This window comes from Nothoprocta perdicaria, unplaced genomic scaffold (genome assembly GCF_003342845.1).
Source record: "Nothoprocta perdicaria isolate Ctin4 unplaced genomic scaffold, notPer1 scaffold_416, whole genome shotgun sequence".
NCBI lineage: Eukaryota > Metazoa > Chordata > Aves > Tinamiformes > Tinamidae > Nothoprocta > Nothoprocta perdicaria.
Genome location: NW_020455662.1, coordinates 292572 through 318571, shown reverse-complemented (window position 1 = coordinate 318571; position 26000 = coordinate 292572). Strand labels below are relative to the sequence as shown.

Here is a 26000-nt window from a genome sequence, read left to right as displayed (position 1 = left end):
GGGGGGGAGTTGTCAGGAATGACGTTAAAAAAAAAAAAAAGGAAAATGGCCAAAAAGAAAAGAAAAAGGCAAAGCAGAGGAGAGCAGTGCCCGGTGCTGCTGTTTTTGTTTGGGGCAGGCCAGGTAGGTCACGGCAGCAATTAGCAGCGGGCGGGAGGCCGCGGGGAGCGGCTGCGTGGGCTGCCGCGCCGGGCTCCTGCGGGCACGTCGCGAGAAAACGTGACCAGGGAATTGAATTAAAGACTGGTGGGTTTTTTTTAAACTTCTGCTAAATTTTGGATCTGATTGAGTCAATTTCTGTACCAGTTTAGACAGCTGCCAGGGATGGGCCATGTTTTATCTGGGCTACCTCATTTTTGTAGGTCACCAAGAACAGGAGCCCAATTTTGGAATGGGAGAGGGGGAGTGAGGAAAGCAGATCCTTTAAAACAGCTCACTGTAAAACTGGATTGGTGTCTCACATACGTAATATRCCAGGCATAATGAACAATTTTATATAAAAGCTTTAGCTTTATTCACGTTTGTAGGAAACCCGTATGCACTAAAATGAAGGTGTTTTCAGTAATACATGAATCAAAGAAAATGGTTTTAAACAACTATATAATCTGACAATGAAATGGTGACATTTCCTTCATTTCAAATATTCTTCCTTACACTACTTACTTGTGGCAGTAGGAGAATGTCAGCTGGGGAAAATGTGGAGAGTTCATTAAGCTTGGCTTAAAGATACTAGGCTATGATTTGTAAAGGTGACTAAGAAGTCAGAAAACCAACTTGAGCTGATTTTTTTCCCCACAGTTCAGTGTCTCATTGACCTCTTCTGCTCATAAAAATTCCTTTATCAAATGTCCTGGCTAAGAAAAGGATTCAGGTCATTCTTCCAGTAGCTTATAAATTTTCTGGATACAAACATCCAGCCTTCCTTTTAATAAGGCTTGTGATTCTGATAATCTTCTAGTGTCACTCTCCTACTGCTAGAGAACAGTTCTAAAGCATGTTGAGAGATTCCCTTTTCTGTAGAAAAATAAAGGTGAGATTTCTTCAGTCTTTACTGAAGAAATCCTTTCCCTATAAAGGAGTAGGAGAACATCTAAATGCAAGGCCAGTGTTTTGAACGTGCTAGTATGTACAAACTTTTTTTGCAATTTTCGCTGTAGATAATGTCTTGTAACACCCACTGCGTTTAGAAGTCTGGACTACACGCATCACTAGATGCGGTTCTATTCTGTAGCAGGCAAGTGGTGTTAAGAAAATTCTGTGTTTCCAATCTTTAGAAATGAGTTGCACGATTGAGAAAGCCCTAGCAGATGCCAAGGCGCTGGTGGAGCGGCTCAGGGAACATGACAACGCTGCAGAAGCTCTTATTGAACAGACTACAGCTCTTAACAAGCGCGTGGAAGCAATGAAACAGGTTTGGTGTTCCGTGTGTGTTTTCTCTATTCAAAACAACATTCAGCCTGTGACATGTTAATATGCCTGTAAAATAATAAAGCCCTTCGTGTGCTTCATGCCTGTCAAATTAGTCATGCACAGGCCTTGTGACTTTAAGTAGAGGGTGTCAAATAGTAAAGTGAAGGGTGTCAGATAGAATAATGTATTGGGAAGGTATAGTAAATATCTCATATTTAATGCCTCATCAGTTTTAATCACTGGTGGTGAATTTGGTCTACACTAAGTCACTGAAAATTAAAACAGGCACATTTTTTAAATTTGTGGTATTAAGCTTCTTATAAAAGAAAGACAATACTTTTGTATCTGTGAAGGGTATTAAGTTAGTGAAACRTTCCGATGTAAGACTGGGATTTGTTTTTGAAAAGAAGCTGTTTAAAAATAAGCATCATCTTGCTAGCCTCAGGCTTTGACATAAGAATTGGTTCTTGCTCGTCTTCATTGACTGATATTGTTGCTGTTTTTAAATGRCTAGTACCAAGAAGAAATTCAAGAGCTTAATGAAGTAGCAAGACATCGTCCTCGGTCTACGCTAGTGATGGGTATCCAGCAGGAAAACAGACAGATTAGGGAACTGCAACAGGAGAATAAAGGTAAGGCTGGAGTATTCTACCCTTTTTGAGCTCCTAACTTGCCCCACTGGAATCAGCAGCAGTTGCATTGATTATAGAGTGGTTCTATATGAAATTTAGTTTCTTACAGTCTTAGTTTATCAGTTTAACTGGTCCTGATGTAATAGAGTTCTAATGACAACTACTAGCACTATGATTAATGGGGGGAAAAAAGAGTTCTGGAAGATGAGTTTTTTTGGACCATATCTTGAATTTCAGTAAAAGTCATGAAATAATACTTACAATATAGATATCTATTTAGAAACAGGTTTCCCATTGCTAAAAAGTAACTAATTTAGGAGCAGTCTCGTTGCACTCCAAAACTCTCCTGTAATTCTTTGGGCGTTCTGACAGTTATATTCAGCAAAGGAGCCAGTGATCTTAATTCGTGTCAATAATGTGTCATCTCAGGAATTTTATCTTTTTATGATGATTTTTCTTCCTTTTTCCCATGTCTTTTGAGTTGGCTACGTGGAAAGTTCTGCTTTGCAAAATTTAAAAATTTTTAACTAAGAATCAGAGTATTTTAGTCTTTTAGATTAGAGCAAGCCTTGGTATATTTTGAACACAGGTATTCTTTCTACCTTTATTTCATAAAGTTGTATATTAAAAGAGATCTGTAAACTGCTTTTCCGATTACATATGGTGTTGATTAAAGTGTCTAGAATAAAGCTCTGAAGAGCCTCTGATTTTGACCATACAAGAATTTTCCCACTGCAGTCATCACTAAAGACATTTATAGTCACTATGTAGATTTTATGGTTCATGGAATTGGGGTGCTCAGTTAAGAGCTTTTTACAGTTTTCTCACGGTGAAGATTTTTTTAATCTTTTTTTCCAATAAAACCTTAACTGAATTTAAAATTCTGTTTGTAGAACTACGCACATCTCTTGAAGAACATCAGTCTGCTTTGGAACTGATAATGAGCAAGTACAGGGAACAGATGTTTAGGTTGCTCATGGCGAGCAAGAAGGATGATCCCAGCATTATAATGAAGTTAAAAGAGCAACATTCCAAAGTAAGAACTCATTTTGGCTTCTTGGGTTGTTAGCTTGTTTTGATTAAGACTTAATTTYGTTTTTAATGGATTGATACAATACTTAATCTCAGATTTTCTATCACTGTACTAACAAATTCTAATTTTTACAATGTAGTCTCTGAAACATGAACAGGAAACTTAATCAGCCTGGTAAGTTAATCTGACTAGCTGCTGATCTATTTAAGCATCTGTTAATTAGTATTTTGCCGCTACAACTTCTTAATTTGCTTTTTAATTAATTAATTAATTTATTTATTTTTATTAGGTCTTTAAACTCTGCTCTATTAAACTTCCAGATTGTATTTCCATTTTAATAGTATTCAGACATTTGGACTGTCTTTTAACTTTTGCCTTTGATACCAATAAATAATTAGTGCTTATGGGAGAGAGTGGGAAGGCAAGGTTTTTACATTCAGTGTTTTTTCTCTAAATATTTATCTTTTAAAAAACACATCTTTAAAATCCTTTTGAATCGGGAATGGCTGGGTGTACAGACCTTCTCTTTCCTGCCTTCATGGGTGGTTCTTGTTTCAGTAGTGATCAAACTGCTGAGTAGCATCCAGATCAGCCTGAAGTGCTGGAGTGGTGGGCAGGTTGCTGGGATTAGGTGAGCCTCTCATGGCTTTTGAAAACTGGAAAAAGAAGGTGCTATTAAATAGTGTTTTCCTAAGCTATCCTGAGTGAGGTATGTGCACATACTCCAACAGCTTTAGATAAGATTAGCCTATATTTTTATAGCATTAATAAATAACATATATACACTGCCTTAAAAATAATTTAAATGTTTACAAGTCATTAACCAATTTAAGTTTTAGCTTTCTAACAAGGTAGTTTTATTACCTGATTTCTAGTTATCAGAAAGCAGTGTAGCTGTGTGGACAAAGGGTAGTTATAAGTGTTTAATCCTATTTAACCTCAGCAAAATCAAGTCTGCAAAGCTAAATTAGGATCCGGCTACCAGGTGAACAAAAAGATTTGCAGACTATGAAACTATTAATATTTTCTTATCTCCTTACAAATTAATATTCTGATTAGTGCTATTGAAATCAGTACTATTAAAAGAAATGGAACTACTCAGATTAACATGAATGAATTGACAGAATTAGAGCTACATTTTTAACATGAATGCCTAAAAACTCGTAAGCATACACCCCTTCCTGAAGAAACTGCTGTACCAGGTGGAATGGTACGTCCTGCAGCCTCAGGAGTAGTTCTGGTACCAAGACAAAAGAGGAAAATGGTATTTAATCCTGAAATAGACTAAGAAATTTCATTTAGATTTTTTTTTTTTTTTTTGTGGATAAAAACTTGAACACTGAACAATATTATTTAAGTCAGAAGATTCAGGCTACAACATCTTGGTTAAACCTCTCTGCCTGATGAAGAGCATTCCAATTCTTATCCTGACACTTAGAATTTCTAGAATTTCATTATTCACATCTGTCTTCACATTCAGTTAAAAAAGGCGGCAGTCTTGAACCATTCTAAACATTTCTCATTTTAACTGAAAAATCTGCAATGCCTTAAAAATTAATCTCACTGATACCAAAAATTACTGTTCTCTCGAGCAGTAGCTATCAACTTTGTTTCATGTTTACAAAAGATTATTTAACACATTGATTTCTTCAAATCAACACATCATTTAAACGGAATCACTTTTTTTTTCCTTTATTGGGGTTGTGTGTATCAGAAAACTGTTTGAGCTGGAAGTAATGACCTTCATTTAAGTGCACTGTTTGAGTTTGCTCAATTGAACAAGGCCTGTAAGCATGGATTTTTTTTCTCTTCTGAAAACAATCAATATATGGCAAATAAAAAGGAGAAATACAAAATGTTTGCATATATTGAGGTTGTAAGGAAACACCTTCACTGCAGTGCCTCATGTCACAGCATCTACCTTTTACACATCTGGCTTCCAGAGGAGAAGCTTCAGCTTTGTCCTAGCACCCTATTAATGACCTTGGAACAGCCTCTAATCAAGAGGCCACAGGGGCCACCAAACAGCAAGTGAAGACAGCAGGATATCTGGAAACCAGACCTCTCTTCACGACTTGGATTCTTGCTTGCCGCTTGTGCTCTCGCCACTGTTCCTTGCTTATTGAAATGCTAAATATGTCCCTTCAACATGGTGCTGAAAACTATTTTCTTCTTAAAATAAGGCTTATATACATTTTTTTTCATTGAAAGATGATGAGATGCATGCAGGTTACTTTTGGCCATGCTCCGAGTGGAGAGTAAGCTACCGCCTGAGTAAACAACTAAGCCGTAGCATCAGCAGCTGAAAGGGCAGAGAGGAAAAGCAGAAAGAGCAGACGGTAACGTGTGGTTTAGTCAGCCAGTGCTTATGATTCTAAGTGAGATAGTTTTTGTGGTAGTGTAATAGTTKTTGTGTAGTTTTAAGGTAAGAGGCCGGTTCACTTCAGCGACAGAAGATCGTGCAAATCCTTTCTTCCTTCTTAAGGCTGCGGTGCCTGTGCTAGTAATTCCTATCATCCTCCTCCTGGCACTGGAGCCAGGACAAGGACCTCTGGAGTCCAAATCACAAATAAGCTGGAACTGGAAGTGGATTTGAGTGCAAGTACACATCCCAGAGTTCCCTAATATATGGCACAGCAGGGATGAGYACTTCATGTGACTGGCCTTTTAGGCTTTTAGCCTACTTTTCAGAGAGAAGTGCCTACCTGGGAGCTGGCACTGTCACTACCTGCCTTGAGATTTGTTCTGTGGTGGAAAACAATGTCTCCTACACTGCTGTTCTTAGAGGAATTCAATCTTTCTGCAAATTCAAAAGATAAGACATCAGCTCCTGCAGTACAGGAAGTCCTTGCCAGAGAGAGCACGTGGTGCCTTTGCAGAGATTATCACTGGTGCTTTTAAAAACCAATTCTCCTTTAAAAGGAAATGCTATGTGACAAAACAGATTTTATTTAGATAGAAAGAACCACGGTGGCTGCTCGTGTATGAAGTTACAGAGAGCTTGTTTTATTCTGCTAGTTCAGATCTGCCGTACTATTTTTATCAGGTGGGACAGCAGGTCAAATGTACATTTAGTGCTTCACTTTTAAGATTGCTGAGAAAAATAGTACTAAAGCTGGCATTATTTTATTTCTATGGCTCAGGAACTGCAACTGCACGTGGACCAAATCACAGAAATGGCAGCAGTCATGAGGAAAGCCATTGAAATTGATGAGAGGCACGGCTGTAAAGAGCAGGAGCGTATCGTTCAGCTGGAAGTAAGTAGGACATGGAAAAGGCAGTGGCACAAAGCACGGATTCACCGTCTCACCCCCCACCTTCCCTGAGTATTAAATGCTTAGAAGTGAGTACTGTCATATATTAATGGATAGCATACAAGCTGCTCCCAAAGCAGGGAAGTTTCTTGTCTGCTCTTTGTTTGGGGGGGGGGGGGGGGGGGGGGGGGGGGGGGAGTGGATAGAAACAGTATTTTTCCCTCTTCCCAAAACCTCTGGGCAGGTTACCCCTAAGTGCCTGTGTTTTCAAAAGCTTTAAAGTGCGCTCCAGATTTCTCAAAGATTTCATTCCTCCCCTAGCAAGGGAGCAAGTGTTATCAGAGTGAGGTCTCTCCAGTTACTGTGTCTTTCTGGAGTTACTGTATCACTCACRCTGCTGTTTTGTTGCACTTCCCTTGTTGGGTGCCTTATTACATTGTTTTCCTCACAGGAGCCCCTGTGTCCAAGTTGTACACACCTTGGATACTTCTGCTCCAGAGATTAGTTATTATAGGATTAAGCTTTCTCTTTTTTGAAGTGTCTGAATGAAGGAAAAAGCTAAGAAATTATACAAATTGGTGCTAAGGACTAAGAAGCCAGGATGTAAATTAATATGTCTACATCTTTAGCTTTTAAAACAAGTTTCATAATATTGAAATTTTTAAGTGATTTAACTCAGATATTTAACATTGCAGGGGCAATGCTTTTTGATCAACTGCTAGCAAAGCAGTTCATTATGAGACAATGTGAATACAAAGACTTCTTATAAAATACAGTATTTGAAGTAAATTAAATTTTTTATCTAACTTTTATATAATGAGCTTTTTTTTCTTTTTCCTTGCTTAACACCCATTCAATAGAGCAAGAAAATCAGAAATCTATGCACTTAATTTTAAAAGATAATATAACACCACCTGACTGTAAATCCCATTTTTATTCCCCATACATAGGTATGAAGTRGAGGGAAGGGGAGACTATTCCTATAGTTATTTTAAATGCCTTTTCTTTCTCTGCCTATAGCAAGAAAACAAAGGCTTAAGAGAAATTCTTCAGATAACTAGAGAATCATTCCTGAACCTCAAGAAAGAAGATGCATCAGAGAGCACATCTCTGTCAGGATTAGTAACAAGCAGTGATCTGAGCCTGAGGAAAAGCTAAGGACTATGCACGTCAGGCAGCTTCAATTGCACACTTTACCAATGGAGTATCAGGGGTCACTTGTCAAGCACTTGTTACTGAATAGGGCACCAGCAAGCTGAAGCATCTTAAAAATGAGTTTAGTGCATTTTATTCTATGTGAAATAAATTAAAAATGGTATTCTATAAAGAAACCTTAGCGATAGGTTAATTGCCATAGAACTAACTCCAATAGGAAATGGTTTAATGCACCTACTGAATTGGGAATTATTTTTATATGAAGTCATTTAACTGATAAAGGCCAGGATGTCACATAGTTTATAGAAATGAGTGCTCATACAAACTTTCCCCACAGCTGTGATAAAATAAAGGCAGGTCTTTCTGGCTCGAGCAGTAGCAGTGGGCGAGCCTTGGGCGCTGCCCACGTTACACTTTCCTCCCGTAACGAGGTGTTTGGTTTTGGTTCTTGAATTGGCATTTTGCAACAAACTTGTTTAGGGGAAGGGGTCTGCACTGCAACGTATAGAGCCTGAGGATTTCTGTTTAGGTAGCCACAAGGTATCCTGTACGAATGCAAAGGCAATTTTGAGASGCGTAAGCAATGCTTTTGCCATTACTCAATATGTATTTTTAAAATTTTGAATGGGATTCTGAAGAGTGTATAGATACTTAACTGTATTTTCAAAATATCAGAAGAGCTGCTCCCATTTCTCTTTGTTACTGTATTCTGCAATGCAGCTGGCCCACTGTAATGCTGCCCTAGCTCTTCTCCTCCAGAGAAGACCAAGCTCAGTTCTCGCTAACCACATTAGCCCCCTCAAWTTTCTCTCAGATAGTCTCCCCAAATTTCCTAAGCAGGACTTTGAAATGTTAGTTTCAGTTGGAACCTCCCCAGCATGTAGCAGCAGGAAGGTATTTGGGGGAAGGAAGCAGAAGCTCCAGGGTGATGCTGGCAGCCTGGCCGCCCGCCCCCGGTCCTGCCCATTCGTCTTTCTTAAGTACTGAGTAGTCTTCAAGCCGATTTCTAGGCACATTTCGGGTGCATGTTCTGTTTTCACTGGAAGTTTCTACGTGACAATAGCCCGTCTGTCTTTAATCCTGAAACACCTGCAGGAGGGAGAAGGAGCTGGCACCGCTGCCCGAGTTGTAGCTTGTGTTGGATGCAGGTACTAAGAAGTGCTGTGTGAGGCAGGTCTGCAGTGAAGAGGTGCTGACACGGCTCACGTTTCGCTTTGGTGTGTCAGACTCGTTGTGCCCCTTGCTCGTTCCTAACTAGCACTGCTGTTCCTCACCACCCCTTTCTGTGTCGCGTGTTCCCGTGCTTCCAGCTCGCGCCGTGCGCACACAGCAGCGCAGCGGAAGCTCCCTGCCACACGAAAGGCTTGATGCCCGAGCAACAGCCACGCTTGAATCTTTAGGCTGCTTCGTAACTCACCTAGCAGAACAAGCTGGCCTCTGCAAATAATTTTCATTTAATCAAATTTGATTTTCAGTTGCAGCAAGGCAAAGACAAATTAAGCAAACTATTTTAAAGTGTGTCAGATGTAAATAGAACTTCCTTTTGACTCAGCATAACTTCCCTAGGCTCAAGATAAATACACCGCAAGGTCTAATTTTCAGCTTTCAGTGAGCTGAATTCACAGGGAGCGTAACAGGGTCGTTCTGGTGCTGTGATCTGCACCCATACCCTTTCCTCTAGCGATTTCAGGAGAAACAGGCAAAGGGGAATGTTTAGTAGAGGCAGCAAATGCCAGTTTTTGATCAACTGATGCACGTATCAGGAAACACAGTTGTCATAAGACCTCAGAAAGGAGAGCTATAAATGAAACTCTCCACGTTTCTCTGGCAATTTTTGTACAATTAGAGAGACTGCTACTTCTCCTTCCCCCMAAAAATATTGGCTTGTTTCTAAGTTATAAGAATATGTTGAGGACACTCATGCACATGGAAAACATTTTCACATTTGGGGAAGATTTGAAGGAACATGCAGGCTCCAGCATAAAATCTCCTGGTGCGCTATAACTACGTGTAAAACCCGCCCAGTGCTTCTATCCTTCACATCTTGCGTTTCTGCTGTAGCTTGCAAGCGGTGACTTACGAGAAGGGATTTTTTTTTAAGACATATAAAATTACGGGAAATTTGGGTTAAAATTTAAAGGTGTTTTTTTTAAAGTGTCCTTTCAGCCCTTGTCTGAGGTACCTGTCTCATGTCRAATGCAGTTTCACGGCTGACCTTCTGGTTTGTCTTTCGAACGCAGACTCCGGAGCCCTACAGCAGAGAAGGGGTGTCAGTCTGTGGCAGTTCTTTAAGGTTGCTCTATTACGAAATAATGCTTGATTAGTGTTTATTTTTGTAAGTTAAGAAATGTGACTTAATTTATCTAMTACTCTTCACACATTTGATACGTCTCCCCCTTGGTTCCCCTGGCCCTGATGGCTTTAGGATTTTAAAGAACCTTCACGGTGTGTGGAGTGACTATTTTTCATTGCATACCTGTTATTTTTGTAATGCTGATGGCTTGAAAAGAATCTATGGTTACAATTGTGTACTGTACAGTAAAGYTATTTTATCAATAAAGTCAACTGAAAGATTGCCTGGCTCCATGGCTGAAGGAGGATGGGGTTGGAAATGGGCCTGTTATTAACATAYAGGGAAATAAAGACTCCTTTTCGTCCCTGCCTTTCCCTTGGCTTCTCCTTACACTTCAGGGCAGATGGGACATGTTGCTGTAGATGAAAAAGAGAAAAAAAAATGCACTTTTATGGAGAGCTAAAAAAAAAAAAAAAAAAAAAAANAAAAAAAAAAAAAAAGAGGGAGAATCTAGAAGAATCTTGAAGAACCTTAAACTGCTCAAAATGACAAAAGAGGGAAATGCTTCCTAGTTCCAGTCCTCAAAAAAACCACATTCCTCAGCCTAAGGTGGAGAATGTGGAGGGAAAGGAGCAGAACTACCATTGCCAGCAATTGCTAGTTGATAGTTTCACRCAGTTATGGCCTGGCCTGAACGCCTTGAAGGCAGGGAAACGAAGCAGCCCTGGGTAAGAGTCACCAAGCCGCAACAGCAAAACCACAAGGAGGTGTCAGACACCTAGCAGSGTATCTCACAGGGTAGCTCGGCCTGTTTTAAGAACAAACTGCCAGGAGTCGACACAAGGGAAAGCAAGGCGAGGGATGAGGAGGGAAGAAACCCCCTCCTGCTCCGTGTGTTTGAGGCAGGGCTACAGGGAACTGAGGCGCAGAGAAGCTGTAGATGCAACCAAGACAGATGCCCTATGATCATTCCAGCTGTTAGCACAGCGCAGAGAAGACCACAAAACACTTGGAAAAGGAACACCCTAGAGCAGGCCTGGAGCTGCCGAGCAGCAGGAGGCAGCTCATCGCTGCCCAGAGGGCCTCGGCTCACGCACCTTTGAAAATGCTTCATTTTCATCAGACTAAGGCTCCTGGGAAGCAGCCAGCCTTCCTCTAGGATGGCACCAGAGCACCTTAATGGAGGCGGCAGCAGCTTCCTTCGGGAGATGGCAGAAGTGGCAGGGAAGGGCAGGGAGGCRCAGGCTGAAACCCCTGCCCCGCCAGGAAGAGGCTCCCTCTGCAGCCCGTCTCCCGCTGTGGGACCTGCGGCTGTGCCCGTAACTTCAGTGAGCCCTTACAGGAGGAAGGCCAAGCTCCCCCTGCCTCCTCCCTCGAGGCTCTCCCGTATTTTCCACACCAGGAGCCTGCTTCAGCCYTTCGGACTGTAAGCACCACTGAAGTCGGCGCAGAGCGGCAGCGCTCTTTCCAAAAGACATCTTTATTATAAAAGTTATAGAAAATATTAGAGTTAARCTTCTTTCACACTGTTAATCACAGCAGTTATACAGACCCCCCCCTTCTCCCCCTTTCCCAAAGTAAACATGTTTAAGAACATCTGTATGCGAAACAAGTGTTTGCTGCTCAGCCACCAGACCCGGCAACAAGGCGCTCGGCCTCAGTGCAGGGGAGGCAGCCGGGCTGCTGGAGGCCGGGCAGGGAGGGAGGCCCCCGCAGCCGCCCCCGTTTGTGCAGCGCAGTGGGATCGACCCGTGGACGGCAGCCCCAGAGCTTCATTTTCACACCACTCAGATGTTTGAGCCTTGAATTAAGCAGATCCTCAGGAAAAGCTGCTTTGGCACTTTCCATGTGGAATTTGTTACGGCTCCTGTACTTTATGCCAAGCATTTACACCGGCAGCGGAGAGCCCAAGGCTGCTTAGGGAATTTGCTAGCTCTGAACTGGCTCACGGCAGAACAGCCACGCAGTGCCAGGTAGGAAGGGCTACCCACGTTGCTCCCACGGTCACAATACAATGACTGGGAGACAAGGTGGAAGGAGCCACCAGAGCCTGTWACAGACGTAGGACATGACACTGCAGCCAAGGCGTAACGTGTGACACAGCGTGGACATGAACCACTGAAGGTGAACACCAGACTTGGGAAGACAGGAGGAGGAAAAGGGAGGTGAAGGAAACCTGGGGACTGGTTGTGCAGGTAAGTGAGCAAAACCCACACTGCTCCTGGTTGCAGTTTGAGAAAGGCTTTTGTTTGGTTTGGTTTTCAGGAGGTGAATAAAGYCACCACACAAGACAGTAGTTCCTCACAGAGCACAAGGGTGCTCCCCTATCTCCTGTCACATCCGGGCAAATTCAGTCCAAAGCAGAAAGGAATGCACTCAGTCAGCAAGCTCCTGCCTCAGAGACAAGAATTAGAAGAGTCATTGGTTTAAAAGAAAGAAAATAGCTAGTGTTTCAACCCAATTCAGGAAGAGATCGCCACTGGCTACAAAGTGCTTCTTGCAGTTATACTTGATGGCAGCAGCCATACAGGGCCAACAGGGGAGAGAGGAGAGACTTGGAAGCAGCCCCAGGCTTCTCGGAAAGCGAGCAAGAAGGCGAGCCCAGCTGTGGGCTGTTAGCACTTGTTTCCCTACGGAGCCTGGAGAGGCAGCTTGCTGCAGAGCCAACTGCAAACGAGGCCGAAGGTCCCATCTCAGATCACGTCTGCTTTGAGTCCCAGTGCACATACACACAACAGTTAATCCAGTGCAGGTTCAACTCCAGTCACTTAGTGCAGCTTGCAAGGTTCAGGAATACTTCTTGGAAAAAGAGAGAGTCTGCAGCCAACTGTTTTGTACCTCTTTGAAAATATTACTTCAGCTRCTGCTAAAAACTCCTCTTGTTTGTGGTCCTTCTCTTCTTCTCTTGCAAGCCGACACGCTGCTCACCTTGGGGAGCGTCACGTAGCAGCTTGGCAGTGATTCTCACACTGCAAGGGAAGAACAGTCTCCATACAGGTTACCTTAAGTGCAGTTTTGGATTTTGCTTACCTAAACACCAAGCTAGACCCCAGGATAGAGCCCTGCTCTCCAGCCAGGGCCCCAGCTCTGCGCAGTGAGACGCACGTGCGCTGCAGCAGGCCCAGCGGGCCTCCCGCCACGCAGACAAGCCCCCCGGGGCAGCAGGTAGTGTATGCAGAGGTCAGTGCTTCGCTCCAAGGCGGGCAGCCACCCCGCTCCCATCAAGCAGGGTGCCACAAGCCAACGATCCCCCGTCCCACGCCAGGTCTGGGCTCTTCTTCTGCGCCCACCAGTTCTGCGGCCGCTCACAGGAGCAAGGGAGTTCTTTCCCCAGCCGGCTGCTCCTTCTGAAAGACCTCCCTGATCTGCAGGAGCTTGCTGTGGATGCGCTCGCGCAGCGGAGGCCGATGGTGGCTGGGGTCCAGGACGTTGGTGCTCCTGCGCTCCCTCTCGCGCTTCCAGAGGAGGTAGGGCGGCGGCGGGAAGGGCACCTCGCTCCTCTCCCGGCGAAGCTGCACCGTCACTCCCGTGAGGGCCAGCATGGCCCACACCGCCAGCACAATGAAGTCTGCAGGGAGAGGAAAAGCACACGTCAATTCCCGTGGCAAAACAGAGCTTTCCCGCCCTTCCCAAGCACCATGCTGCCACATTTGGGGACAGGCAGGCAGGTAGTATTGTCTCCGCATCCTCTCTTCCAAGAGTGTCTCTGGACAAGCACAAGAGGTGACAATCCACATGGAGCTGGTGCAACATGTTGGCTGCAGGTTTAGGTCTGGTGACCGTCCACTCTGCAGAGGCATCAGCCACAATGCGGGGGTGGCAGTGCTGCACTGGGTGCTGGGGGCCTCGTGTCTGCACACGCTGACTCAGTATTTCTCTGGAAGGACTAGGGTTTCTGATTTGGATGTTCAGCCTCCCACCACACCTGCTATTTCCTCCACTCATTCGCTCCTGCTTGCCAGCACGGACTGTTCACAACAGCAGCAGGGACACAGGTTTTCTCAGAGAAGTGCTGTATACCCCAGTGCTTGTACTAGCAGTAACAAGGCCATATTCACCCTCCAAGACGCTTCCTACTGAAACATTTTAGAGCGCTAAGCAGGACAGTTCCTTCCCAGATCCGGCTTTGTTTATGGTACAAAGTTTGGGGAGGAATGGAGCCTCAAACGTTAGCAGCCTGCAGCCTGCCCCACTTGGTCTTTAAGGAAGGGGGCCTGAGGAGCAGCCCTCACCGTTCGTTTGAAAAGGCACGTGGGTGTAAGCTCTGTTGAAGGAGTCGTTGAGGATCCTCCTGAGCAGCTCTAAGGTGACATAGGCGAGACTTGTGAAGACATAACAGGCAACGGCCAAGACCACCGAGTACGAGCCAACTACTCCGCAGGCCAGGATGTTCAGCTGGAGAAGGAGAGGGAAGGGAGAAAAACAAAAGCAAAGAAAACACACAGCTTCAGGAGACTCACAAAGATTCCCCATTCCCTCAGAGCAGTGGTTTTTATTGGTTCAACACTCAAGTTAGCAGCAAGATCTGYGGGAACCAAGCAGCTGCTTGCCCCAGTTACCCAGATACCCAGGAAGGGCCCACTGAGAAGGGCTGTCTTTAACCCACATGCAGCATCAAACCAAAATCATCCCGTTGCCTGTGGCTCTGTCAACACAAGCGGGACTGAGCAGGAACCCTAGAGCCAGTCCTGAGCTACGCAAGGCCATGTTAAGTCTTCTGCACATATCCCACAGATCCATGTTTTGGGAGAAGTTATCGGACAGCCCTTCCTCCCTTGTCCCGAGGTAGTCATGCAGATTACTTACAGTTCTTGGGCAGCCAAAAAACAGCACTGGAATCATCAAGGCCACGCAGGAAAAGGTCACCCAGAACACAACATCATCACGGAACACTTTGTAATCTCCTGCAAAGATACCACATTCCACAGCTGAAGTAGTTTCTTTTAACTAGTGCTAACAAAGCATGCTTATCCCTTTTCTGTTTGATTAAAAAGTGATTGGAAGTGAATTCCTCCCCAAACACATTCAGAAAGTACATGGAAAACAGCTTCTGAGCCCAAYAGCCTATTTAAAGCACATTTTAGTAGTGTTACCCTTTACAAGGACAGAAAACAAGAAAAATCTAGTTCAGAACAGTCTACTACCCTAAAGAGGGGCATCAGACCACTCTGAAGCATTTGCTCCTCATCTGATAGAGCATCTGAGTGCTTCTATACAGTGAGGGGCCACTTATTACCTGTATAAGTCTATAATCTACAAGCCTACATCTAGGCAGGTTTGGCTCTAGTGTCTGATGCAAGAAGTGCAGCCCATACACACAACACAGGGCAACCAACTTTGTCCTTTTGAAACAGTAACTAAGTCACCAGAGTAAACAGGGTTTTCCTCTCCCTTATTTCTAAGGCCTGCCAGTTAAACACAGGGGACACATTAACCCCAAGATGACCCATTGCTTTCCCACCATGAAGAGCAACCAGGGATTGCATGGACTATCACAGAACCTGGGCTCAAATGCAGGTAGTGCGAGAACAAAAAGTGGCCCCAGCAGGTGACTGTTGGCAAGACTGAAAGAGGTGCAATTTGAGAGGTAAAGTTGGAGCAGAGGAAGGAGTGTGGCAAGTGCCTGAGATCGCTGAGCACTTGCAGCTCTGCAGCCAGGCTCGTTTTTAGTGGATTTGCTTTCTATTGCTCCTCTCCAAGTCATTCTGAAGACCCTGATGGCACCAATTCAGGTGCAAGGCTGTAGCATGCAGCAAGTCAACAGCAAGAACTGGTGATCCACTRTGCCTTCACACTTGTGATGCCTCTCAGGTAAACTGTAGGCTCTACTGCAACTTGTTTAGGATTGGAGAGAACAAGACAGACAGCAAACGTGTGCCTGAGGCACAGCTGCTGTCACAGACTGCTCACACAGCAAGCAGCTTGGGTGGGGAGAGCCCCTGTGAGTCATCTGCACAAGTGGTTTCCTTCACCCACTGGTGGAGSTTCTCCAGGTAATTCAAGTGCAGCACACCTGGAGGCAGGCTTCAGGGACAGCTCTCTCATGCCAGCACTGGCAGGCACTGGAAAGCTCCCAGCATATGAAGACAAGCCAGGCTGCAGCATTCRCCTTGTAGCTTTGCAGCGTCCCAGACAGATCTCAGAAGCTACACCCAAGCACTTGATCCTGTAATACAGCAGTAAAGCATCTAGGTGGCTAGCACCCTGCAACAGAGCCTTCCAGTACATACCTAGCGGGGTGAAGAAGACRGCTGAGGAGAAGAGAAATCCCAGCACAAGTCCAATAATCAGCATACAAAGGAGGACCGAGCCAAATCTCCACCAGGCAGCAACCAGGAGAAGCCCTCCAATAATTCCCGCCACTGCGGTCAAAATAAGACGCACTGAAAAAGAGGAGCAGAAATAGCAAGCTAAGAACTGTGGCAACACTCTGGAAGCCTCAGTTACTGCAGCAGTGAATAGAACAGCTTTACTTGCATGCTGGATTTCTTACTGGTAGTCYCCCACAAGCGTATCAGTATTCACAGTAACAGCTATCACACAAGTGTCCTTCACACATGTCACTTGAAGCCTCCAGCCATCATGAAAGAGCAGCATAGATTTGCAATCAAAGTGTACAAATATCTGAGTGGAGAAGGTAAAGAGGATGGGACCAGACTCTTCTCAGTGGTGGCCAGTGATGGGACAAGGAGCAATGGGTACAAGTTGAAACACAAGAAGTTCCATCTCCATGTGAGGAAGAGCTGCTTTCCTGTGMGGGTGCCAGAGCCCTGGCACAGGCTGCCCAGGGAGGCTGTGGAGTCTCCTTCTCTGGAGATCTTCCARACCCGCCTGGATGCCGCCCTGTGCCCCGTGCTCTGGGTGTCCCTGCTGGAGCAGGGGGGTTGGACTGGATGATCCCTAGGGGGGTGTCCCTTCCACCCTCAACCAGTCTGTGTCTCTGTGAAAGTGCTGCTACTCTTCTCAGTAGTCCCTTGGGTTCCCAGGGCAGTTGGGTGTCAGATAACACACATTATCTGGAGGTAGGATCTATGAATAGACAAAAGCACCATCCTAACATACAGGGTGCAGACTGTTTGTGCTGTCAGTTTACAGAGCAAAAACTGCATTTGAACCAGAATCACTCGCCTCCCCCCATCATGAMACAAGTGGGAAATAAATAGCAAGCTGCAAGTCACCAGCTACCCTCGTTGATGATCTTTGAACATAGATGAATTCAAGTGTCTTGCACAGCTGCAATTATTACTTCTGCATCACAGCCATGTGAAGCGGGAAACAGCACTTATTCTGTGTGTGTTAGTGCTGCTGGGGTTATCAGAGCTCAGCTCAGTCACCTGTTTACCCCACTCCCACTCTTCGGGCTAGCCAGCCACAAGCGCAATCAGCATTTTAAGGCCATAACACCTGTTTCGTTTGGGAACAGGATTGCGTATCACACATGTACTCACCATCGTAATCAAGGCCAGTTACCCTAGTAATGAATACAAAGAAGAAGAATCCTGTGAATATGAAGCCCATGAAGAATAAGTCTAGAGAAACAGAGGGAAAAACATTTAGTGTTGTCATATCACTTCATCCCAGCCTTCTTTACATCCTCAGACACCTCCGCTTGACTGCGGCGAGCAGAAAGCCTCAGCTCATGGGCCAAGAGACAAAAAAGGAGAATCAGACAATGGTGTCTGGTTCAGGAAAATGCTCTTGGGTACTTCAAAAAAACAGAAGTGAGGCATCTGCATCTACACCTGCCATCATGCACGCCTAGTTACTCTCTGCTGTTCTCCGAATACCAGAAGCTTCTTGCCCTGCACACAAAAGTTCTGATCCCACCAAAGCAAAGCAGCAGACAGAGCTGACAATCACTACTAGGTGATTCTTAAGCGTAACACTGCAGTTCTATGTTACATCAAGGAACAACCGTAAAATTCCAACCACATTTAGGATGAGAGGGGAAAACCATTTAGTACCTGTTTTCCAGAATCTGTGTCCAAAAAAGCAAGTGAAGAGACCAAGAACAGCAAGAGCAGTGAAGAATATTTTGGTAGAGAGTTTGCCTACAAGGAAAAAGAAAAAATGGTAGCTAGAATAGCTGAAAATTCTGTGCTTAGCTTTAAAACTGGGCAACTCGACCATCTATGGGGAATGGTGCTGAAGGACAAGTGACTGAGGGAGCAAGTGGAGTTTTTGTCACTGCAGCCTTTACCATAGCACCCCTTTAATACACTTTTTCATACAACAAAAAGGACTGTCAGCCTCCCGATTTCGTTCAGCCTTGTCTTTTAAGCGAAATTCTTACTAGCATTTAAACCACTTGAGACAAATGATCTTTGAAGTCTCTCCTGTCTAATTCAGAGCATTTTTGCCTGGATAATTTGCCTGTAAGAGGACATCGAATTTGACAATAGTTACTTATATTATGACACACAGGAAAATAAAACAGGACGAATCTTGCTTTACTCTTCATCCCCTCTTATTCTTCCATTATAGTTATCTTTATACAGTGAGAAAACTGAACCCAAAGCTGTGTATTGGCCTTTGCTTCAAAACATTTGCTGGTTATTCCTAGCACCAGCATAAATACTGGGTTCCTAATCCAGTCCATGTCCACAGCATCTACAGTAATAGAGGTGACAAGATTATACATTTAAAGGGAGAAGGCCAGTGTGGCACAGCACAATGGGAAGTTTGTATTTGCAAACCCCTATTAAAGGCTCTGCTTAGTTTAATACACAATTACTAACAGCTCCTCTCCGTCTTAAATGATCAGTCTAGAAATTCTTCTCAATCAAGACACAAAATACAAAACAAACAGCTCCCTAACACTTGCAARTCTCCAGCATCAGAGATCATGAAGCTTCTGAGACTTGCTGGCAAGGATGTACAAGGCCCAACTTACTGACAGAGGAGCAGTTATCCACCAGGTCAGCAAAGCTGCAGGCATATGTATGCACAGGCACGTATGCAGCAGACGTATTCCACAGGGGATCCCACACTATGACGTTGTAGATGACACCTTGCCCAGGCAGCGAGGAGAAGTAGACATTGGTCTTGTCATCCGTTGTCAGGGAAAGCACCTGGGACAGTCAAGAGTGTTAATTGCAAGGGCTGCTCTTTTATTACTCACGGCACAGTCATGGATAAACGCAGCAGCTGAGGCAGTGCTGATAAACTCAGCAGCACAGGGGAAGAGGCCAGCAAAAAGTGAGACCTCTCCTGTTCTGAGCTCTCTCAATATTACCAGTCCAAGCATTACAGGCCCACAGGATGGATACCACTTCCTTCCCCCACACCACACGTTTGACAGGGGATAAAATTCTCCAGCCTCCCTGTGTTTGCTTCTCTGTTTGAGGGCAAAGTCTAAYTTCCCCATCAGGCTACTTGCACAGCTGGAGCCTCTGACACAGGCTTTTCTTGTGCTACCCTCTAGCAAGGCTGGGCTGGTCACAGCTGCTGACATTCTCCCCGACCCCTCCTGGGTCACCTTTCTGGGCAGCTACTCTCACRTAGTGAGAGCAAACACCCACTGTCAGATCTTTTCATGCCTCTCCAAACTGGACCCTGTTTCTAGCTCAGGTGCACGACACTTTCCTACCTCCTGTTCCTTGCATTCCCTGCCCAGTCTGCAGCACCTGCCAGACACTGTAGGACCCTGTGCCATCCTTTTCAAAAGTGCCTCTTCCCACAAAGTTGCCACACGAGTGGGTTAGGCCAACTGGCCAGCTCTATCCCTCCATCAGTGGTTGCTGTACTGTATTTTGTGTGCTTCCTAGACCTTAATCTCACCAAAAAAAAGSGAAGCATCAGCAACTTGCCTTTGTCACCACTCAAAGAAATTAAGTCACAAGGCAAGTGAAAAGTCAATCCAACGCTCTGGTCAAATGCCTGGTGTACTGGTGCTTCAGACTTACTTTAATGCCATTAGCTTTGATGCTGTCAACCTCAGCCATCTTCCGGATGTGGTTCATGAGCACCATCTCGGAAAGATCGTTTTCCGGCAGAAAGTACTGGTAGACGTCGTAACGCAGCCGCCACCTGGAGTTCTGGCCGGTCCCCGAGTCACACGATGGTGCGTTTGCTCCTCTGTAATTAGAGAGACCAGCTACATCCCCAGCATAAGTCCTCAGGTATTAACATTAAAGTTCAGAAGTTTCCTGTCTGAGCTGGCAACATCTGGCTTCTACCCTGCAGTTTTGAATCACTTGCTGGTACAGACTTCCAGGCTGGCCATGGACTCAGGCTACAGTAGCACTGCAGAAACCTGATGCAGGTAGAGGCAAAGGCCAGAGCAGGCTCTCTGTGTTCTCAGAAGCTTCCCATAAACTGTCAGAAGGGACTGGCACACAAATTCCAAGAGGCCACAACAGCCAGAGTATTACAGCTCTGGTGTTTATTTTTCCTGTATATACAGTTTATAAATAGCTCTGTCAAGATACTTGAACATAGTGGGTAGGGAACAGAGAAGGCCATCTAGGAGATCCTACACTACCCAGGAGATAACAGATTACAATTACTGAAATGTTAATGCTTGGCAACATCTCAGGTTATCAACATGGTTTCATAGTAAAAGTGATGAAACAGGCTAYAAAGCACAATTTTTCCCTAAAATGGAATAAGCCACGACAAGAAACAGGAAAATCTAGCGTTTGTTGACTGCTTGCACAGCTGAAGTTCTAAGCTGTATAACATCTGCCACCAGCTTCAGCTTTCAACTCTTCCTTTTTGTTACCCCTCTCCTCCTTCAGCTTTTAGCTTGCTTGTTGCAGCAAGCAAGATTTCTGCCAGGGACTGGATGCACAGCCTTTCCAGCAGAATCTTGTTTTACGGCCCTGACCAAGCACAGAATTAGAAAGGTCTGACCAGCAGCATAGCAAAGTTTCCACACACCTGGCATATCCCAAGTTTGCAGGTGCAAACTTGATGTGTACATCAACCAAGGTATAGTCTAGGTAGATATTGGGATCCACTTCCAAGTCGAATTCTAGATTGCAGCCTCCAGGAACAGGATCTGAAATACAGGTCATTAACCACAGCAGCTCTCCCTCTACACAGAATGAAAAGTTTTAGTAAGATTCCCAAAACAGGTACTTGTAGGCACAGTCTATTCACTGAGCATCTAGAAACATTGTGTTTCAGCCCTACACACAAGTAGTTTCACTACAATCACCAATACAGGCCCCGTTATAGATGCAGAGCAGTTTGCAGCTCTAAGGCTGAAACCATGACACCACCATACAATAGATCTGATACACATGGCTTTTCAATTGAATATTGATCCCAAGATTYGACAGTCCATTTCAAGGGAATTTCTGACACCTCCATTTGACATTTTCACCCTTTAGGACCATCACCTCCAGCAGATCAGTTCTCATGGCTAACTTGTAATAAACAGCTACTTTCCCTTAACAAGTAGTAAGAACATACCTTTCTCCAGATAGGGAATGGAGATAGCAGTGCTTAACACGTGGTTAGTGTCCAGAGAGTGAAGGTACCACGTACACACAGTCTGCTGAGGCCGAAGAATGGAAACCAATCCTTTGTCTACTCCAGTTCCCGAGGTGTTTGCAGAGGGATTCTGCACAGAAGCAGATCAGGTACATTTCAGCACAGCCTGACCCATCACACAGGAATCCCCCTCCTGAGGTCACAAGACTTCAGGGCACACATTTTAGTACCAGCTTGGCCTTTACCTCACTGGTAGCTTAGAGCTAGGAGAGGAGGAGAAAAAAAAGAGGGGGGGGGAGGGTAAGGAAGCACTGTAGCACACACTCAAATCTGGTTTTCAGCATGGAATACATGTTGTTTTCCAAGCAGACCACAATGTTATCYGAAGCAACTCCATAGGGAGCTGCTGGCAGGATTTAAGGCCTGGCTAGCTCCACACTTCCAGAGGCAGGCCAGCCCCGGTGGGAAGCATACAGACATTTAGAGGGCACCATTCCAGTCATGGTCAACCCTGCAGATACAGACAGTGCCCAAATCCACAACAGAAACAATCCCACCACAGATAATCAAGAGCTCATTAGATCTAGCAGYGGCCCTGGAGGCCTCTAAGCCTGGCTATTTCAACAGTGCAAAAGGGTTGAGGGGGGGCAACTTGTAGGGCAGGTTACTCATCTCAGCCTCTCAGCTAGTCACTGSAGCCAACATGTTAACAGGGATATACGACCAATTTCTCTCCCCCATACGGCACCTTACACCTAGTCTGCACACTGTGCAAACACTGCTTAGGCCCCCACAGCAGCAGGAAGTCAGTACTTCAGATTGTATCTCAGTTATCATAGGATAACCTGAACCTAACGCCTACAGAAATGCCGATGCTGTTAGCCAGAAGTAGCAGCCTCCACTGAGAAGGATTTCCTCTGTATGAGAAAGGAGCGGGGTAACAAAACGCTATCTGTAGCGCAGAGTGATCGTATTTAGCAAAACAACTGTCAAATGCTTGCCAGGAATCTGCTAAATAAAACCAGATGAGCATCAGCCAGCAGTCACATGTCAAAAGCACCACTCCCATCATGAATGAAGAGCCCAGAAACACTTTCAATCCAGCTCTGAGAATTTTTTAAAGTATTCTCACTTCCAAAACAGCAGCAACAATGTACAAGCATGAGAAACATGATATTATTCTACCTTCAAAAATCCAGAAAAAGCACACAGCAAATATGCACTTTATGCTTATTCAACTTCACTTCTACCTACATCGAGGTGGCAGAGCCAGCTGCTGCTTCCCACATGGGGGTAGAGGGGAGGTAACAGTTAAGGGCAGAACTGGCACRCTTCCCATACCTTATCGAAGGATATCACCACGTTGTTTTGCTGGGCATGTACTTGGAAAATGACAACAGTCACATTGCTTGCAATATTCCTGATTACAGCCTCCACTGAAGTGGTCTGGTTAAGCAGTACATTTCTGAATTTTCCCAAGGAGAGCTCAAGAAGACCTGCAGCAAGAAAAATAAGAGAACCACGTTTTTGTTTYGTTTTGTTCAAAGCTGGTGGCAAGATGAACCTGGAAGCTTCAGGGAACCTGATAATTAATCATCTGGGAACAGAGCAAGATGTCTTGTGCTATTCTCACCCTGTAAGGTCTATTTGGGCTTCAGAGACTGCTACACATGGCTGTTGTGCTGGGCACAACGGGTTAAGCAAGAGATTCCTCCATGCAACCCAACAAGCACCTAAGCACAACAGGCAGGACACAGGTGGCTCTGCATGTGGGACACCTGAACTGCATTAGCAGCAGACACCAGCTGCAGCTGAACAGCTCGTGCAATCAAAACCAAGGGATACCGGGTACACATTCAGTGAGAGAGGGGATGCTGAGGGCTGTTTGCTCCTGTGCTGCTACAGGAGAGCACCCTCACCTGAGCCAGCCAGCTTGCACAACCCTCCTCCTGTGCTCCTGGGGGGAATTCCCAGCTCCACAGGCGCTTCCRTGGCACTGAGTCAAACTCAGTGCAGTTTGCAAGACATGCAGTTTTCATCTCTCCCTTATTCCCACACAGTTCCTGATTATTTAGCACGCCAGGACTTTGATTTCTAGGTTTAATAAACCTCTGCCTACTTTGTTTCAAAATACACAGCCCATTTCTTCTATGGATAATCATAACCCCATCACCCTCGGACATTTTAAAGAGCCACATGACTCTCTTTAGGAGAGCCAGCTTGTTGTTCGAGTCCTGCAAGAAAGCCTGCTCCAGCAGAAGGGGAGGAACAGGCAGCACCCTCCACTGCTGCTTAGGCTTCAGGAGCTCTCCTTCCCAAGAAGGAAAGGGATGCAGTTCTCCCATCCCAAGCTCCATGCCCAGAGGACACTCTGTACTCCATCCCTGTTACTCGTCCCTATCTTCCCAAGAATCAAGCATCTTTGGCAGCTTCTTCGGCCTCAAGTCTTAAACAGAGGCGAACCCCTACCCCTGGCTCCTCCACTCTTCTCATAGCAGAGGAAGAGAGGCAGAAAAGTTTAGCTCACGTAACCTTGTTATACACTCGCTCAAGAGACCAAGGCAGTGAGCAGTTTGGTTCCTGGTTCTGGGCAGAGGCCCAAGAAGTTTGATAGGCATTGACAACGCATCACCAATAAAACCCTAGCTAAAGTATGGGAAGTATCCCCAACCACCTAGGAGAAAAAAGAGGAATCTCCATTTTTCAATTTTTCTTAAGAAGTTTCTACTTCTAGTTTCCAGATAGGCAAGATGACTATTAATGCAAGATTAGAGATAAATTAAAAAAACAAAAAAACAACAACAAAAAAAAAACCTCTGGATGTTTTCCAGATCTTCATAGGGTCCCTTGAACAGCATTCAGATGCCCTCCACTTTAAAATGCCTCTCCTCCTAAGGTCTTGTTCTTATGCAAGTCCTACCAGATCTGCAACTTCAAAGTATGCAACCCCCGCACACACACACACACAGACACTATAAGCCTATGCATCCAGAGTGCTGCAGTAAAAACTAGAACACTGAAACAAAAGCAACATTTTTTTCTGACCTTTAAAAACTTCAGCACAGATCCTGAACTACAAAATACATATTCATCTATGTGAAAAAAAAGGCAAAAACAAATAACTGAAMCATACACTTCTGCGTGCTCCACAGGACGGAGGGACAAGCAGTGGAGTTTTCCCTCTGCATAAGTAGAGGGCAGATTCTGCAGTAAGACACGCAGCTGCTGCTGAAGCACGATCATGAGACCAAGTGCCACAGGCTCTCTCAGGCTTAATTACTGTGTGGTAAATTAGAGCATGGTGCTCTAGATTGCTTTAGCACTTGCRTAAATACTCCTAAAACAGTGCATGTGATGCATTTCAAACCAAAAATTTGAACTGAAGAATAAAAGCAGGGTGTAAGCCAGTACACAAAACAACCTGCACCCATTAGATGGGTGTTTTTCAGCTTGTGGTTTACATGCCCAGGAGCACCTCCTTTACCTGGCTTGCAGGGCAACTAGGAGTCCATACGCTCTGCACAGCGCGCAGAGCCCTCGAAGACACTTGCAGAAAGACCAGCTGCTACCTGGCCACAGGTGCTACCTGGCCACAGACTGCAGCTCCCAGAAAACCTTCTTGCCTTTCCCATTCCCATTATCAGAGCTAGAGCCATCTAGCTCTGTGYTGAGCAGGAGCATAGGTATTTCACTCTAACACTGATGAGCAGAGGCAGGCAAAAATTCATTGTATCTCTTTTCCCACAAGGGTAAGACCCAAAGCAGTGAAGATGACGGAATGCAACCTCTTGCAAAGCCCTGCAGCCCATACTCCTAACTAAGAAAGGACGCTTTACATGCGTTAGCCCTTCCCTGCAACACGGGGCTTCCCCAAGGAGCAATAACCAGCTCGAACCGTTTCCATTCCGCTGAGTCAGCGCCACGTTCTCCGCTCATTTAACAGCTGAGCGAAACGCCTCTCCGGAAGCCAAGTGGTGCCCCCATCTCCAAGCAGCAGGTAACCACCACGCGAGGTCCTGATCAACACCCAAGGGCCCCGTTCCCATTAGGAAACATGTCTGCAGCTTGCCAAGGCTGCACACACCGAAAGCCCACGCTTATCGCAGTGCCCACGCGCTTGCCTTGCGCGAGCGAGCGCTCGACAGCCACAGGGAGCACTTCTACCTCACACCACGCTTCAAGGCAGCCTGGGGTTTAAGAGGCGAGAAGCCCGCAAAGCAGAGGGTGCCGATTAACACACAAAGGTGCCTCATGGGGAGGAAATGCAAGCTCAGCAGAGTGAAAACAGGCTGAGCAGGGACRACACGAATATAGACTTATTTGTGAAAGAGAACACATGAGCTTTAGTGTATCAGGCGGATGCAGCCACACACGGGGCATGCATACTCCTGCCAAGGCCGCCRTCTTCGTACGTTAGCACAACTCCAAACACAGATCTGCTGAAAGAGTAGAGAGATTTAGGAATGCATTCAACATTCAATTTCATATCCTTACTACAACCTGTATTCACAGCATTATCTGATGATAACTGGCAACAGTGGCACAGGTCATGGTTGTAACGGACCAGACAATTCCCATTCCAGAAAGAGAGCTTTCTAGTAGGCTGCAGAAGTTRTTGGGTCTTTCATCCTCTGGAGAAAGGCGATAAGAAGCTCCTAGGTCACCTGCRTAAAGACTTGTTAATCCACTGTGGTTTGCCAGCTGGTACAGGCACGACAGGCCCCATTCACTTGCAGACACTGCTGAGGAAGGCGCCATTTGCACATCTGGGTAATAATGTCCCT

At 45.3% G+C, this 26000-nt stretch overlaps 2 protein-coding genes across 2 annotated transcripts; one reads left to right on the top strand and one right to left on the bottom strand.

Annotated features, from left to right (window-relative positions):
• Positions 1-1274: 1274 nt before the first annotated feature.
• Positions 1275-9743, top strand: FGFR1OP2 (FGFR1 oncogene partner 2). Its single transcript, XM_026045921.1, has 5 exons — positions 1275-1411; positions 1925-2042; positions 2936-3078; positions 6219-6332; positions 7350-9743. Exons 1-5 carry the CDS (start codon positions 1277-1279, stop codon positions 7485-7487), a joined length of 648 nt encoding a protein of 215 aa, XP_025901706.1. The 5' UTR covers positions 1275-1276; the 3' UTR covers positions 7488-9743.
• Positions 9744-11843: 2100 nt separating this feature from the next.
• On the bottom strand, positions 11844-24419 carry TM7SF3 (transmembrane 7 superfamily member 3). Its single transcript, XM_026045923.1, has 12 exons — positions 24350-24419; positions 22558-22712; positions 21196-21346; positions 20659-20779; positions 19683-19854; positions 18671-18848; positions 17742-17828; positions 17226-17306; positions 16008-16160; positions 14584-14681; positions 14010-14172; positions 11844-13345 (listed from the first exon to the last, which is right to left on the bottom strand). The coding sequence occupies exons 1-12, from the start codon at positions 24402-24404 to the stop codon at positions 13083-13085; spliced, it is 1677 nt and encodes a 558-aa protein (XP_025901708.1). The 5' UTR covers positions 24405-24419; the 3' UTR covers positions 11844-13082.
• Positions 24420-26000: the final 1581 nt, after the last annotated feature.